Here is an 18,387-nt window from a genome sequence, read left to right as displayed (position 1 = left end):
GTTAAAATACTCCTTAACTAGCAGATTGCCTCACAGCAATCCCCTCCGCCCCACTGACCCTCAGCAGAGCCGTTGGCCAACCGAGCATGGGACCATCTGGAACACAGATACCCCGTTTCACCAGGACATTGCAAATTCCTGTCCACAGAAAGTACAGAAAATAATACATTTTGTTCACTGCGTTTATGGCATGCACTCTCCTGCTGCTTGATAAAAGTGAGGAAGACGGAAAAGCATTGGATGCACCATCATCAATGATTCTGTATTACGTAAAGACGAGACTCACATATTTTGAAATCAATCTTAAAACAACACTCACATGTACATACTGGCTGTGTGTTTTGTGCTAAAATGCATTTGAAAGGAGTCTTTGTCAATCAAACCAAGTTGTTATCTTCCACTGTTAAAGTCTGTATATTATCTTTCTTTTTTCACATTTCCTTAAAGTGAAAACATTATTTACTTCTCTTAAGTAGTTCAAATAACTTAAAAGCTGATACTAATGTCATTTTGTCACATTTTCGACAACTGGATCCTTTGCATACTGTTTTTCCCTCCTGTGGATAACACTGTGTGACCTCTCTTTCATGGGGTGACTAAGTAAAATCCGTTAAAGCAACAATCTTAAAGGCACAATCTTTCGCCGTTGACTCATATGCATAGTGCTGATGGCCTTGGTGTCACACTTCACACATCACAAACACTTTAAACAAATAGAGCAGTAGAACAGCGTAGATGAATCATGTCAATTGAGGTTGAGTCTGACGCTGAAGATAAAAAGGACCTGTTTCAGATAAGTTGTTTCGGGAAATTCTGTCCTACGTGCAGTAATGTGCAGACATCTGCACAGTCAGCGCTTTCAAAATGACAATTATAATGTGGAGATTTTAATACTAAAACACATATTTCTATCATAAAGTCATGAAAACAGTTCACTCCATGAAAAACAGTTTATTGACCCACTGATATAATTCATTTCTATACAGAATAAATAGTGCAAGAGAAAAGATAGATAGACGCAATGGCATGAAATCTGAGCAGCGACATAAAACAGTTTCACATAAATCTCAATAACCGGATGTTTTGAAAATCAAAAAGTAGGTCTTGTTTTATGAAAGCGGTATCACATGTGTTAATATTTAGCAATGACATATACAATATATATAAAAAAATAAATTGCACATGGTGGTCAGCAGATTTGACACAACAGACAAAATATAAGCTTGGCTCAGTATGGATCAAACATCAGATAAAAAAACACATTTATATTACAAGTATTTTCAACGGACACAGGCAGAGCTTTAGTACTGCATTTTCAACATTTCATATCAATATATACTGCAACACACAGAGTAGAATGATCCAATGATTGAAGTCAAGTAATCATTTCATAGAAAGAAAAAAATAAAGACTGAACTGCATGAACTGATATTTTTCAAAAAAGCTTATTTTCAAGAGGCAACACTGCAGATGCTACATATCAACCAGTAATGAAACCTTGATGACATGAGAAGCAGGAAGTATGTAGCAACATGAACATTAACTGAGGAGGAATTGAAAGCAATAATGGATGGGCAGGTATCCTCCACAGCACCGGTTTCATAAACAATACAATGATTTATCAGAATTCTATCTTTAGACACAGGATCACTTCACATGATCTCAAACACACACACACACACACACACACACACACACACACACACACACACACACACACACACACACACACACACACACACACACACAAAACACACACTGACAGGCCTCATCAGACAGAAACCGTGGTGATCAAATTTTGCACCCATCAAAAAATTAATGGATTAACTTCCAATGACAATTTGTTATTGTCCTCTTGTTGTATGATTTTGGCTTTAGCTTTATTAAAATCTGATCTTATCCTGGTCTTTGCTTTTATCATAATTATCTGATACTTTGGGTAACCGGCTTGTAAGACGAAGAAGAGGAGTTGTTGAGCCAATGTTAACAATACTGAAGTTTTGACCTGTGCATGAGGGTAGCTAAGATTTTATCATTTCAATAACATCCGTCCAGTGTGAATAAATATATTTGAGAAAATAGAAAAACACATAACTTGAATGAGCTTTTGTTTGTCAATAAAGTAGCATTCATCTATCAGAGAGCAGCTCTTTTCAGGAACTCAAAGCTTTAAATGTGCAAAATATATAGCAGGAGCTTATAGCTGTACTTCTCTTGATGTAAAGGACAAGACAAAAACATATGTAGCCACTGATCCCATGAGGCTGTTAAAATATGGAGACAACTTTATCATTTAAATGTAGTTATTACCACTAGTCAGTCTAAATATTTAAAAGGCGGCGCCACAGTAACGTTCAAGCTTTTAACTTAATCCAAAAGTGTTTACTCTGATGATATTAGGATAGCCCAAGACTTGTCTTGTCAGGTTTAAAGGTTCAATGTGTAACTCAGAGCCACCTGCTCCAAATACATAGGGGGCAGTATTTCACCCCTACTACAGTCCATACAATCGAAATTCATCAAAACCATCAGTTATTAAAAAACAACTATAGCATGTCAACCTTTTTATATTTTAGTTGTAGTAGTTTGTTATATTTATTGTTTTCTAATTTTTAGAGTATTATAGTCTATTCTCTATGTTGTGTGTTGCATTCTACAGTCAACATCTCTCTCTTCTCTTGTTGATATATTTACTGTGTATTTTTTCACTCCTGTGTCACTTCATTACACCAAACTGCTGAAACTCTTAGAGCCGGTCTAAATATCACTGCTATCTTATAATCTTCATGTATTGGGTTGGCTTGGGTCAGGGCGCCGACACAGTGCCTTTTCTCGTTTCTGCCACTTTGGATTTAATCAAAACAAAGCGTGCAGGGATCATGGATGTGATGTTGACAAGCCCTGAGTCTGCCCGAGCCATACAGCTGTTCTTCTTCTCCCTCTGTACTGAGGGCAGACTGGAGTTACAGTGACTCACTATCGCCTCTAGAGGAACACGATGTATTACAAACTGGACGGCGCGCAGCTAGCATGCTAACTTCAGTAGATTTCTCTGCAACACAACACACAGACGTCTTTGACATAACGTCAACACTGTTACCTCTTCACATTCTGTTGATGATGTTAGTTAATTGTTTTAAGTTTAAATTCTGGCATACCTTACACATTGAACCTTTAACTCTTTTTAGTTTAAGCTCAGCCCAAGTTAAACATCCAAGTTTATAGGGTTCATCCTCTCGGGACCAAGGAATGTCTGTAAGCAAAAAGGTCATTGTGACCCATTCGATACAAACAGACCACCTGACATTGCCATCCACTGTGGTTAAAAATCAATAGTAGGAAAACACAATCCCAATAAAAACCCACTTGGATATATTGAGATTCGATATATTCAGCTAAAGGATGTCTTCCACTTCTACGAAATACACGGTTGTATTCCTGTTAAGTGTACAGTAACATCTCCACTGAACTTTCAACAATACAACTGCAGTAACTGTTCAAGAGCACTTCTTCGGTATCCTTTGTGATTGTCAGTTAGCACATTAACTACTCGGCAATACTGTGTTTGATACAAGATATGGCACAAAACTTCACAATGTGCAACTTCAAGCTTTGGGCACTTAAATGTCTGAGGTAGCAAAATAATCTGTATATATATTAAACATATTCTTATTTCATATGGCTCTTCCTAGCTAAAGTTCCGCTGTTTGGTTCATTTTTTTAGTAAGTGTCTGTGTGCAAAGCAGCAGCGGACACCCACTACAATACTTTGGCACAAAATACAACCTGAAGTTGCTCTCTGAGGGTGAACAGTGTGGTTGTGTCCTGAAGAGGGCAGCCTCAGGCCGTTTAGAGAGAGAACTGCTTCCCCCAGTTTGCTTCCAACAACTCACAGTCCATCCCGTGGCACCAGTGCCAGCACCAGTTTAATCTTAATCTTTGACGTCCTTGATGAAGGACAGCTGAGACACAGTTTTCTTGACCCGCAGAGCGGTGAGTCGAGCAGCAGGGTTGGCGTACCAGCACTCTCTCATCAGTTTGCCCATCACACGCAGAGCCTGGTGTCAACAAGGAGACAGATATAAAAGCCAAAATGTTCCTTTATTCATCCGACAAGCAAAAGTGTCAGCTTGTTACCTTGAATAACATAAATACCAAGCGCTTTGGCAAATACCAAAAATGTTTTACATGTAGTCCAAGATGACCAATCTCATCACAGTTCAGTTCAGCACAAATGATGCTGATAAAGGCCCTGTTAATAATCTTAAAAGCTCAGTAACCACTACATTGAAACACATGTATTGTTTATTTGGCTTTTGCAGCCTCTGGTAAACTTTTATCCAAGAAGTAACATGCTGAACTGAGCTGATGACAGTGAGGGGAACTTTTTTTAAAGCTACTAATTCAGTCAGTGAAAAGTGTAGTCTGTTTGTTCATGGATGCACCAAACACGTCTACTACAAAACAAAAGTGCCTGTGTGTACATCAGATACATCCTTCTGTCTCACCTCACAGCTCTGCCACTGGTTGGGGACATTGGGTCTGAGTTTCTGTTCACACACCACCTTTCTCATGTCCTCGATGGTGGGGTCAGAAGGCACCAGGTCATAATAAGGCAGCTGGAAATCTTCATTAAGTCCTGTGAAAAAGGACAAAGATGGACATTTTGTTTATCACATTTTCCTCATCCGCCTTACGATGACAGGGCTGATGGTGAACAGTACTAAAAAAGCATTAGGGTATAATCTACCCTAAATTAGCATGCAAGGGAAAAATAAACATGGCACATCATCATCATCATTTAAAGCACCTCTAACGGAGCATCTCCGGGCTAGTTCCCAAAACACCAGGCCGAGCGAGTAGATATCCGCCCTCTTGAAAGACTCAAAACCGTTCGTATTGATTGTCTCATCCAGGATTTCTGGGGCCATGTACCTGCAGAGGACAAAATGATTAAGACCTAATGAAATAAGAAGCCCAATACTTCTGTCCTTTATCGACTTGAGTGTGGCTTTGTTTCGCCATGTTCTCTGAATTGAAAATCATAAATACAGAAAAAACTAGAAGGGCACTTGGAAAGTGCAAACTTTCGCCAAGGCCAATCTGCTCCAAAACTTAATGGGCTTTTCTTTGGCCCATGCTACACCTTTCAACTAAGTTTAATGAAAATCGGGCCAGTAGTTCTTCTGTAATCCTGCTGACAAACAAACCAAATTAAAAACAACCTCCTTGGCAGAAGAAACACTCAGTTCGTCACTCTAAAGAGATTTAAACATCATGTTTGTGGGAACATGAGGAAGAAATACATCACCTTCATCACTGGTGATTTATGGCTATAGTTTGACAACACATTTTTATTTTAGTTTTGACTTTTCAAAGTTTTCAGTGTGTCTGCTAGTTTTAGTTTAGTTCCAGATTTCAGAAAGGTTTAGTTTTAGTTTTTATATATTTAGTTTTTGTCTCAGAAGTCTGTAGGTACATATAGATACAAAATACATGATCGGAGAACCGTGTAGGTCATAATGATTTGGGAATCAACTTGTGAACTCTTTCACTACCAAACAAAACAGAAAACTTGTCACCTGCAATTTCATCCCAACCCCAGTTATGTTAAGATCAGACATGGGCTGAATAGCTTGGTTACATGGAATTTTAACTAGTACAACATTAAAAATGTAATTCTACAAGACTATACTGCATGTGCAAAGGGGTTAATTGTGAAGCAATTGTGGCATCGTGCCTCCTGGAATGTCTCTGTGGTTCAATGTCACGAGAGTTCTCTAAAATTCCTCTTTCTTAATATGTAAAAGCTAAAAATCTAAAACTGAAATTAATGTACGGTCAATTTTATTTGTTTGCTATTTTAACTATTATTATATAATTATAAGGTGTTTTTACAATAGTTGTATTATGTCTGCATCAACCCCGTTTGCTTTCTGGTACAAAATAACTTGAGGTTTCACAACTTTTGTCCAGCATTTTTCTCAACAGACCTTCATCAACAGTCTTTATTTCATTAATGCACTGTGTACACACCCAGCATATTATTTTAGGAATTATCAGTGGGACTGAATGTGCATGACACAGTGGAAGCCCACTGGGTTTTTGAGTGTGGATTCTGCTTTTCTTGCAGAAAATGGTGCCTGGAAAGCTGGCCCCCTACATGTTGTGAGACAATTAATTCATTAGTATTGGCCAAAAAGACATAAAAACAGGCTGACTGCTGTGTCAACTCCATGGGAAATCGGGCACATCAAATACATTAAGTTTGAAGTCATTTCAGTTTCATTTCCGTTTCTATTTTCTATGTGTTAATTGTGTGTTGTGAGATCAATCCAACCTCTTGGTTCCCACTCTGTGGTTGGACGGTATGTCAATGGAGTTGTTACAGGAGTCGTGTTTCACAGCCAAACCCAAATCTGCTATGACTGCCGTGCCGTTCTTCTTCACCAGGACATTCTTTGACTTTAGGTCTCTGTGAGCAATGGCAGGTTTCCCTATAACCAAGAGGCCCACAGATATTGTTTTATGCTTCATATATAGACAAATATTGTTTTATCTTTCAATGATGAATAAAACATTTTTTTTGCAGGTTTAATGGAGTGAAAAAATGACATCTGCACCAATGTTTTATAGTATTCTTAAATGCAGCATAACACCATCTGATCTAATGATCACAAGCAGCAATTAAATGTAATTGTAATAAGTTCACTGTGCAATTACTGTAGCGCTGAAACGATCAGTCAATTAATCGATAGATGTATCGACAGAAAAGTTATCACCAACACAACACACACATACATTTTTAAAGTAATTAGTATATGGTGGGTTTACTGGGATGCCATAATTGTTTGAATCCCCCAATATAAGGTCAGTCAGAAGAGGTTCTTGATTCACCTTTTACAGTCTTACCCTGTGTTCCAATGATTTCCATGTGGAGATGTGCCAGCCCACTGGCTATGGACAGAGCGAAGACGATCATGCCTTCCAAAGAGACTGTGTACCTGTTCAGGTAGTCGTACAGGGAGCCATGCTCGTGGTACTCTGACACCAACCAGAGCTGAGTCCACGAGCCATTATCTGCAGCACACAGCACATAATACAGTCCCCTGTGGCTCATTTATCTTATAACTGTAATGTGAACTTGATCAAATTTGATGAGTGTATCTGAATTGTGATACCTTTGTTGTCAGCAGCAATGAAGCCCAAGATGTTCTCATGCCTGAGCATGATTGTCTGATAAATTTCTGCTTCACGAAACCACGACCTCTCGTCCCTGGAGGAAAAGATCTTCACCGCCACATCCTCTCCTCGCCACTTTCCCCGCCACACCTCCCCAAATCGACCCTTCCCAATGGTCTCCTGCAGGACAATGGTCCGAGCTATAGTCCGCTGGACCAGCAGTGGCAGACCTGCAAGACACCAGCGATTTAGCTGATATTGAAATGCAACAATTCCATTTTACTTGCTTCACATTTATTCAATTCTTATTGAGTTAAAGGTTCAATGTGTAACTCAGAGCCACCTGCTCCAAATAAATAGGGGGCAGTATTTCACCCCTACTACAGTCCATACAATCGAAATTCATCAAAACTACCAGTTATTAAAAAAGCCAAGTAGGCTATAGCATGTCAACCTTTTTATATTTTAGTTGTAGTAGTTTGTTACATTTATTGTTTTCTAATTTTTAGAGTATTATAGTGTATTCTTTATGTTGTGTGTTGCATTCTACAGTCAACATCTCTCTCTTCTCTTGTTGATATATTTACTGTGTATTTCTTCACTCCTGTGTCACTTCATTACACCAAACTCTGAGAGCCGGTCTAAATATCACTGCTAGTTTATAATATTCACGTGGGGCTTAGATCTGTGTTTACGGTGGCACTGGGGGATGTACGGTCGGTGTAAAGTTATGTTTTGATAGTTTTTATGTTGGCTTGGTTCCGGGCGGCAGAGACGGGAGGGGCGCGTGCAGACTCTGACGGAGTGGTTGGTCTAGTCACAGAAAGTTTGATAACGCGGCGGGGAGTCGGCTGAATCGGTGCTATCTGCTGACTGCTAACAGAAGATCTGTCAATCTCCCAACCACCGTACTCCCGGCGAAGCAGCCTCCAGCGCTGAAAAAGAGGCGAGGGTGCGAGTCGTTTTCTCGCTTCTGCCACTTCGGATTTAATCAATACAAACTACCAAAACGTGCAGGGGTCATACTGTAGATGTAATGTTGACAAGCCCTGAGTCTGCCTGAGTCAGGCAGCTGTACTTCTTCTCCCTCTGTACTGAGGGCAGACTGGAGCTGCAGTGACTCACTATTGCCTCTAGAGGAACACGTGGTATTACAATATACTAGATTTAGATCAGAGACATAACGTCAACACTGTTAACTCTTCACATTCTGTTGACAATGTTAGTTTTAATTGTTTTAAGTTTAAATTCTGCCATGTTTTACACATTGACCCTTTAAACCCATAATGAGTCATCATCTTACCTGATCCAGAGCCCGAGGTGCTCATGTCATAGATGAGATCTTTGAGACATTTGTCAGGTGACATTAGCATCTGGTCATCCAGATGCACTTCTGGGTCCTGCTTGTGGCCTCTCCTGTAGGCACAGTGGCGACCCAGCACAACGAAAACACCCAGCAGGATCCCCACACAAAACAGGCAGGAGGGCACCAGGATCACCACAGCCAGCTGCAGCCGGCTCCAGCTGGGTTCCTCCAAAGGCCTCTCTGATAAGACACACACACACACACACACACACACACACACACACACACACACACACACACACACACACACACACACACACACACACACACACACACACACACACACACACACACACACACACACACACCATTATTCCCTGAAATTGAACTCTCAAGACAAAGAATCAGTAGAAGAGGGAATTTTCAATTATGTTCATCAGTGTGCTCTCCATGATTGTTGCACCCTCTGGTGGTCATTATTGATTATTTTGTGTTGTGCACAACAGTGTGGACTGAAACCATTTTCTCAAGTGGACAATATATTATCAGTGGTGCACTATTAACTGCTAAAATGCGCTGATGTACTGTATTTCAGAGAACCGCTTCTCTGACCTTAACACAAGCTCAGCAAAATGAAGCCATCACCCTGTCGACAATCTTAAAATGTAGAGAGATGGAATTGTACATTTGGCAGAGACAAAGTTTAGTCTGCCAAAAACTGTTTTTCCACAGCGCCACAAATTGTCATCACTGCACATAAATGTCATTAATCAAAAGTAATAAAGAGACAGCGGTCAGAATGTTTCAGAGCAAAGAAACATTTCTCAGAAAAAAACTAAAACTAAAAGATTTTTGTTCCTTCTTACACACTTCTTCATTTCAAATAAGTGACTGATCAACAACAGGTGCACTACGAGAAGAAATCGTGCGTTTGGAAAAACAATGTAACCTGGCTTTTTTATTTTTTTATCTCTGACCTTCATTCTGTCTGTGGGTGGACAGAGGAGACCTGGACACAAAACAAAAATAGCAGAACTGGTGGGTGCTGTGATAATATGAGATTCAAAGACATGCTGACAACATAATGTAATAGCATTGTAGCATAGCCCTAGAAATACCAATAATGATGTACTGAAACGTAACTCTGGAAGACTCCAACTTGATTTGGCCAATTTAGATGAACTTAGTTGTAGCCTCATAATAACTTCAGGAACTAATAACTCTTTCAACATACAGTTTCAACATAAAAACAATTCACATTCAAGAAACCTAATCCAGGCTTCTTCAGGCTTCTTACTCTTCTCAAATCCCCAAAGCATAAAATGTCCTCACCAGGAGTGCCTCAAACATGCAACATCTGCAGATGGCCCAATGTGCAAAGCAACACGTCGTGAACTAAACCACAGTTTCCTAAGACATCTTTAGCCTTTTACCTAAATACATATCCTGCCATGTGTCCAACTGGAGCCCAGCAGTCATGACTTCAAAAACAAGACTTTACTCTACCCTGGCCCAGTGGCAAAATACCTTCTACAAACTGCAACTGCTTGTTGACTCTTTTGGTGACGAGGAAGCAATCTAAGCAGTCATTTCTACTTTTAAACTTTTCGTTTGACGAAACATTTAAACAAATATTTGGAAATTATAGATTTAGGAATAAGGCACAATATAACTAAACTGTCAATTTAGCGACACAAAACCCCGACCTACAACTTTACCTTATAACTGTTCTACTATTTATGCCTGTATAGGAGTCATAGCACGGCACAAACAGACTTTAAGTCTTTGTCTGTGTATATAAAATAAGCAACACACTGGATGAGCTCACATGCTGATAGTTAGCAGAGACGTGTGGAATAGATTGATTCTGATGTCCTCATTCACAGTCAACAGCATCACAGCCCGAGGGTGTTGCCCTGACCCATCTCATCAACAGTCTGCAGCACTTCACACGTTAAATCTCCAGTATCACCTCCACATTTGATTTGGACCGCTATCTGAAAATGCCATAAAGCTGAATAAGTGGGGGTAAACACTTTTTTTCCATTTCCTTTTGTGTTTTACTTTTTATGTTGAGTCAGAAATGAAGAATGGACCGTGTTTTTACCAAGAGGAAATATTGTCAAAAGTGCAGAAAGCCTGCTCTTGTCTTGAATATGGTCACCACACTATACATAAGTGTTTCCCTTGAGTACAATCGTTTGGGTGACCCACCTGAATAGATTTGTTTAATATTTTTGTATTGAGTATTTATTTAAGAAGTCTGACTGTAAATTAGAGCTGGAACAGTTAATCGGTGAATTGTTTGGTTGACTGTCAGATAATTAATCGGCAACCGTTTTGAAAATGTATTCATCACAAACAATCCACTGCTTCCAATGTAAATATGTGCTGGTTTCTGTCATCCCATATGTTAATAAATGAATATCTTTGGGCATCTGAACATTTTACCTCGGGCTGAGAAATGGGCCCGAGGGCTCGAGAAATGTTTCACTATTTTGTGAAGTTTGATAAAGTAACTGAGGAAATGGCCAGACCAGTGTACTCATGAGGAAAAGGATTCACTAATGTGTTTGCAAAGACAGAAATAAATATTAATGTAATGTAAGGTTTTACAGGTTCACATACAGTATGATATGCTGCATTTAAAGCTGTCTTAAAGCTGCACTAATAAACAATGTCATACGAACAATGGTTCAAATGAAATGCACAATGTGTAAAGGGTTGTTTGTGATGAAAAACCCAGAGATAAATAAAACACTGCACTCTGACTCTAGGGAGCGTTTGAGCTTCCAGCTCATTGTTTTGCCTTCACAGCGAACAACTTCACGTATTTGATTAGTCTAACTGCTCTTTCAATCCCTTTCCAACTGCTGCAGGCTGCTGTTTTCAGCTCTGCATTGTACATCACCTGATCCCTTTCTGCACCAAACAACAGGCAGAGTTAGAGACTAACTTGTGTTGAACATAGTGGATCATTTACCAGCAAAAAGGGAGTCAGTGGAGACCAAAAACATACGTAGCTACAAGGAGAGGGAATATTGGACTTAAAAGAAAACTCCAAAAAGATGATAATGTTGCTTCACTTCCAAAATGTGTGTGTTTTTCAGCTAGTTATGAAGCTCTGCCCCCAACTGACCAAAAAACAAAACAAACTGATGAATGCAGCTTTAACAAATCTGATTTTAATGTATGAATGATCCAATATACATGGGCCTGTACGGCATTTAAATTACCAAAACAATACAGAAAACATAAATGTATGTATCGCAGCAGTGTGGATCAGACTAACCCACCATGAACCCCCATGTTAAGTGTAACTCTGACTTCAGTGCTCTCCACTGAATGGTCTATCCATTGGTGTAAATAATCCAACTCTGCATTAAGGACAACTTCCACACAGCAGGCCCATGAGGCAGGAGCACTACATGCCTGACGAAGTATTTATTTATAAATCAGTGGAGGGAGGGGGAGTATCACTAACCTCCGTCCCTTTGCCTCTGCAGGATTTGTTATGTCACAGGATCTAGTAGGATCAGCATCCACCTCGTCTAGCCGGGGCCGGAATGAGTGGGAAATCCCACACTGATTGTGAGGGGGGGTGATGCTGTCGAATGAAAAACTACTGAGCAATGTGATATTGTCTGAGGGGATGATTCCATCTGTCCCGTATTATTTTTGCCTTTATTGTTTTTACATTCATTAAAGACAACCACAGATATAGACATGATTGCATCATTTTAAAAGCATCGCATCGGCAGTACCTGGCTGTAGGTGCAGAGTCTCATTGTTGCAGAAGTCAGTGAAGCAGCAGTTCCTTTTGGAGACATTTCGGGAGCTGTAGCAGAAGACCTGGCCCTTCATCTCAGAGGTCGACAGGCACGTCTTCACCGTCTCCTCCTTCCCGTCGATCAGCATCACAGAGTTCCAGCAGGCGCCGTCTGCAGCCGTCTCACAGGTGTGGTTGGCGCAAAGTTGGCACACACACCTCAGACCTGAAATATATTACATCAAGATGGTTAGATAATTATTTTCTCACTTCCCAGCAGACACCAATTAATTCATTGATTTGTAAAGTCGCTGGGGGGGAAAAGGACACCAGACACACAGTTTAACTCACAGACTGCCATGGTTAGAGGTATGATACTCATGTTACATAAGCAGGTCCATGCTCGTAAATGGCTGGAGGTGGAGGAACCAATGTAATGCCTCTTAGTTTAACACCTAGATAATCTTGTGTACCTCTTGGAGCTACTGTCATACTTTGTTTGATAAGTCTGTGAGTGACTGATAAGCAAGTTTGCACCGCCTGCTCCCTGGAAAAACCTGGAAATTTACTGTAGGAATATCATACATTATCCAATTCAACTGTTTTAGCTCAAATGCATAACTGCACTACACCGTAATAAGGAAAGTAAAGGTCTTCACAGTGTCCAAGTATAAATCACATTATAAAGTTGTAAAAAATAATTATCAAAACTATATATTTTCTAATTTCATTTTGAGAATGAAGTAAGATTGTTGTTCTTTCATGCAGGTTAGTTTGCTCAGTAAACAAAACATTTTAGTTTAAATGGTGTTTGTCACTTTGTAAACTCACCGGCCACTTTATTAAATGAACTGTAACTGTATTAAGTGAAATCTAATGCATGAATATTACTTTTTACGAAGCTTATACATTTTTTGCATAAAAGGCTAGCTGTATTAGATTGCATTAGATTGTACAGGTGTACCTAATAAAGGGCCCAGCAGCTGTACATTGGTAAATGCTGTGTAAAGTGTATTTAATGTGTTCAATTAGTGGCTGCCATGCTAGATATATTTGTAGACACGCTCTACACAGATAGTCAGTTTTACATCCTCTGTATTTGTCAAACACCAACAAACATTTGAAAATTGCTTTGACTTCTAAAGAAGTAGATGTCTCAAACTAACACCAGGTTGACGTGAAACTAGAGGAAGTGTGGATACAGTTTGTCCTTGACACCTGAGATGTTTGCGTTTTAAGTTGATGTTGTCTTCTGTTCCACTGAATGTGAAGCACATTTGAAAAGTAGTAAAAGAAGTAAATGTTATTCATATTGCCCACATCAAAGAGATATTACTTATATGTGACAATACAGATAGAATTATTACATTTACAGGAATAACAAGTATAAAAACAAATATTGGAAACACAATTGAGACATAACATGATCATCTGAGCTTAACCCCATAGTAATTATGAGCCCTACAGACAACCAGTGTTTAAAAGGTAGAATCAGAGTTACTATGAACTATGTGACGATTTTGTAAAAAGTCTAGCAGTGGCCCTTTTTACCCCTGGAGACCTGCCAGTGTAGCAATCTAAGCATGTATACTGCACGGGTATTGCAATACTCTTTCTAAGAAGTAAAACAAAAAGCATGAATTAATCTTTTCCAGATCTTGACATTTCCAGATAAGATACATTTCACAACTGGATACATTTCACAAGTGGAAGAATCTTGAGATGATGGTCAAAGTTCATGCTGTGAATACAAGTGCCTCCTACTTGTGTTACCTCATGGGGTTTGAATTTAAAAAACAAAACCAGCAAAGTGTTAGTCCATCTCTCCTTTATCACAGGAGCACTGAATAAATGCAATTTCGTTTTTCCGCTTTATACTATCAAGAGAATAACAATAAATTCCCCCATGACCTTGTGGCACTGTGTCCTAAGTCCACTTTTTCCAACTGATAATATGTAATTGCTTAGAAAAATGTAACACATTTTATAGTTTCAGTATTAGAAATGGCCCAGTGATTTCCAAAAAACAGCTAAGCACTGTAGTTTTTAGCAAATGTTATTCATAAAGGAAGAAAATAGTGTATTCGTAGGAAGTATTTTAAGTCGTAGATTACATTTTGGTCATTTAATTTATGGACATTTAGAAAAATCGAGAAGATACAACTTTGTATTGTATAGTCTCTTATTTTTTAACAGACTTCTGCACTAAATTAGCAGCAACTAAAGAGATCTGGAGTTCAGTTCAAGGGGTTTAACTGCCCTTTAACAGCATACCTGGGAGTTGCTTGGCAACAACCTTCTCAAGTATATTGATTATTGATAGAAGTTTGAATGTAGCACAATTTATCTTTTTTTTTAAATAGAAGATACATGTCTGAGTAATTGGCATTTGTGGTGGCAGGGAAGTAATATATAAAAAAAATGTTCTCCATTCTCCACACACTGGTGTCTTTACAAATGTTGGAACAAAGCTCCGCACAAAGGAAGGCAAAAAGAAAAAACAATCGTCTTTTTCAACACAGTGCATCAAATTAATTCAATTGTGGTAAAAGAAAAAAAGGCTTGAATAAAATTTGAAGTGTATCATGCCTGTCATGAACATCACGCCATAGATCTTTAGCCACGTTGTATCTACTGCACTAGTGTCCCTAAATCAGCCACCTGCTATGACATGTGACTTCATATGGATTATGGATTCAAAAGTTGTGTACTGTATATTTTAACAAAGTGAATAAGCCACAGCAAACAACACACATTGCATGGAGACAACCACAAACCAAATAAAGAGAATGAATAGGAAGTCTAACAACACTTGTTATTGAATTGCTCTAAGGTGTGATAAATGCAATTCGTTTTGAAATTAGTACTTTTGTAATCCTCGAAGGCGTAAAGAACTTGTGTTCTGTATTGTGGACACGGTTTTGTAGATGGAGCAGTTATCCCAGGAAAGCTTTGGTCACAAAAAGTTTAATCCAATCAGGAACTTTCAAATCAAACCTTTTGCACATTACCAAACATATATACACGCACGTTTCCTATCATTCTCCTAACATGTTGGGATATCACTGCAGCTGCCCTCAATCCTGGAGGAGATATGAGTAATGTCATGTTCATGTAAAGTAAAAAAACAAAACAAATCCAATGTATAGAAGTTTAGTGAGTGGATTGTACTTAAAGAACATTTTCTACCACAGAGGTCCTCAGCAGAAATGGATTGTTGTGAGAAGAACCACTCATACGCATATCCTGCATTTGTTTCTATTACCTGGAATGAGGGCGTCTGAGAGAGAAGAACACTCTGCTGATCTGATGGATTAGTGTGTTCAATTATATTTAACTAAAGAATGTGTACAATAAGCGGACTTCAATCATTTACTGTGTCTAAAACAAGAACTGCAGGTTGACTGACTTCCAAACTTGTATCCCTTCTTCAATTAGCCGCCCTCCCTTTCAGAAACACAGCAGCTCCCACACACCTTCCTGACAGAAACGCACGTTTCACTTTTCTTCAAGATAGTGTTAATGTCTTATTCAAAGTCTGAACCATTTGTAGCCAAACAAAAGGAAAGGTTCAGCACACTGCAACCATTTCTGACTTTAACTTTATCAGACAGACACGCTTTTAGTCACACACCCATGTATAAGGGCCGGACAAACACAGACAGCAGTAGGTAGAACTCAGCACGTGAGTGGGATGAGGCTTTTGCATTGACAGCAGCCACTGGAAATTAATTTCCAATGTATTTTATAATATAAAATGCTGCAAAACAGACTGCAGACCATCACTTGTAGTATCAATTAGGGCTGCAAACTAATAAGTATTTTCATTGATGATGATTAATCATCAGGTCTATAAATTGTAAATCGCAAATCACACCCAAAGCCCAATGTGACGTCTTCAAATGGCATTATTTTTGTCCAACCAGCACTTTAAAACCAAAACATATTCCGTTTACTATTATAAATACCAAGGAAAATTGATTGATTTACAAACAGGTAAGAGTTTCCAGATCTCGATGAGATGTGTAAATGAAGAAAAGCTATCCTGCTGTCTGAAACGACCAAATATTTAGTTTTGCCCAAAACAATGATTCCCTGATCTCATCATAACCTTACAGTGTGAGTACTGACTGAACAATGGTAATGTAAAGTAAAACTAACAGTCATCTACTGTCTGAAAGTTTGGATTAAATCACAGGTCTGACAAACTATTTTTGACTAAACACTGTCTGTTTTAATTTAAGCAACTTTACACACATGGTCTATACTACAAGCGACATAACATGGGACATTAGGGAGAGAACAAGCCAAATAAAAATAAATGATAAGTATTTTTCCTTTAAAGTTAAATCAACAATTCATGGTTTGGCAACATAGCCCATAAAAGGGTTCTGAAGATACAATATGGGCGATTTCAGAAGTCAACTGAATTAACTATTTATCTTAATTAGCCAACACCATTTTATGGTAGGTAGCTTAGTAATTCACATACAAATTTATAGTATATTTTACTAAATGCATTTGATAAACGTGATGCAATGAGTGAGTATCTGTCAGCTACTGTACCTGCAGTCAGCTGCGCGACAGACAGAAGGACCAACGCCGCTTGAAAGCTGTGCTTCCCGGGACGAATCATGGCAAGAGCCGCATATGCTCCGTGTCCGACGCACCGTAGCTACACAACTACTCTACAACAAAACACAACATTATTCAGTCCGTCGGCCATGCTCCCCGCACAAATGCCTCACAGTAAATGCGGGAAGGAAACTGTGAAACGCAGTGAGAGATTTGCTCCGCCTCTGTTGACTGGAATTTAAGAGGATTAGCGCTGCAGACCTCTGATAAAGACATGTGAATGAGAGCCACGGAGAAAGTGTTGCACATCCATTTAACTGCTGCCGGTCCAGTGAAACACCACCTCCTGTCTGCGTACTGAAAACAGACATTTCTTCAATTCACAGAGGTGAATATACTAAATGCTTACTGTGGAAGGAATCCAAATGATTCACATTACACTGAATATGTTGATGTATGAGGACACTAAAACATCACATCTGTATACATCATTGACACAATCCCAAGGGTAATATGATTCTACTGATATACTGCCCATTGTTTTGGGGAAGTGCACTGACCCTTCTCCAACTTCATGTGTAGGTTTACATTATAGTGGGGCAATAAATTGTCTATACTGACATGCATGTTGTCAAGGGACCTTATTAACCCATGTGTGGGCCCTGGGCCAAAGAAAGTTGCCTCTTCTAAATTCCCATCAAGTAGTGCACACAGCAGTTGGCAGCTTTATCATATACCCGGCCACCTACCAGCACTCCTATGGTGGAAAAATACCTGCCTTGAGTTTCCGGTTTCAATTAGTTTGTGGTTATTTAAATTAAACACACCTTTATGTAGGGATAAGCATCATATGAACACAACATAACTAACATTTTGAAAGACTTAAATCTTGATTTCCACCAGAGCTGCAAGGTTAGGTAATATTTCAGGACCCACCTTTATTTATACTGTACTTGAGAGGTGCACTGACCCTAGCAAACTGGCAGTTAATTAACACTAAAGATGAATTCACAAGTTTTTGAGACTGCCGGTTGCCTGGTTGGTAATCTCTCGCACCCCTGTGGCCGTTACAATTCCACTCCCTGGATGAGAACTGAAGAAACCAATCTAGACCGATACCACTAATCACAAACCCTGTTCAACCAACCAGAGTAAGCACTGTCAGGAAGTCTGCTGTACATTAAGCTCAGTGCAAATGTTACAGCTCAACTCACCTGCATGCATTAAGTTATTTATTGCATGCCATATGGGACCAAGTTGTGTTCCTGCTGCTCAGGCTCCATAGCAACAACAGGTGCCAGTGTCACCAGGGAGAGTGAATGAACCGCGTTTACACGAGCACAAAACAAACTGCTGCTCTATGTAATTACAGCAAAGGCCGTCTATGTTCTGTTCATGGCGATACATAACGACTGCCTGTAAATAAATAATAATAACTTGATTCCAGGAACCTCAACTCTATTGTGGGTTCTGCAGAAACCAGTGAACTTGTGATTGTTGAAATGTTTTTAGTTTTTTATATAAGCCATACAAATACACATTTTGCAGTCAAACC

At 39.2% G+C, this 18,387-nt stretch overlaps 1 protein-coding gene across 1 annotated transcript; it reads right to left on the bottom strand.

Moving 5' to 3' along the window:
* Window positions 1-947: 947 nt before the first annotated feature.
* acvr1c (activin A receptor type 1C) lies at window positions 948-17,213 on the bottom strand. Its single transcript, XM_029459046.1, has 9 exons — window positions 16,824-17,213; window positions 12,253-12,483; window positions 8,486-8,728; window positions 7,182-7,412; window positions 6,913-7,080; window positions 6,341-6,497; window positions 4,811-4,935; window positions 4,509-4,639; window positions 948-4,058 (listed from the first exon to the last, which is right to left on the bottom strand). Exons 1-9 carry the CDS (start codon window positions 16,891-16,893, stop codon window positions 3,933-3,935), a joined length of 1,482 nt encoding a protein of 493 aa, XP_029314906.1. The 5' UTR covers window positions 16,894-17,213; the 3' UTR covers window positions 948-3,932.
* Between the last annotated feature and the right edge of the window lie 1,174 nt (window positions 17,214-18,387).

This window comes from Cottoperca gobio, chromosome 21, assembly GCF_900634415.1.
Source record: "Cottoperca gobio chromosome 21, fCotGob3.1, whole genome shotgun sequence".
NCBI classification, from domain to species: Eukaryota; Metazoa; Chordata; class Actinopteri; order Perciformes; family Bovichtidae; genus Cottoperca; species Cottoperca gobio.
The sequence above is the reverse complement of the archived record's forward strand: the minus strand, read 5'-3'. Positions and strand labels throughout refer to the sequence as shown.

Excerpts from the sequence above, each read along its gene's own strand:
- acvr1c (XM_029459046.1), bottom strand. The coding sequence starts at position 16,893 with ATGATTCGTCCCGGGAAGCACAGCTTTCAAGCGGCGTTGGTCCTTCTG. Across the intron at positions 7,081-7,181 it reads CATTGCTGCTGACAACAAAG|ATAATGGCTCGTGGACTCAG; the intron begins GTATCACAATTC and ends TGTGTGCTGCAG. Across the intron at positions 4,936-6,340 it reads CACAGAGTGGGAACCAAGAG|GTACATGGCCCCAGAAATCC; the intron begins GTTGGATTGATC and ends TGTCCTCTGCAG.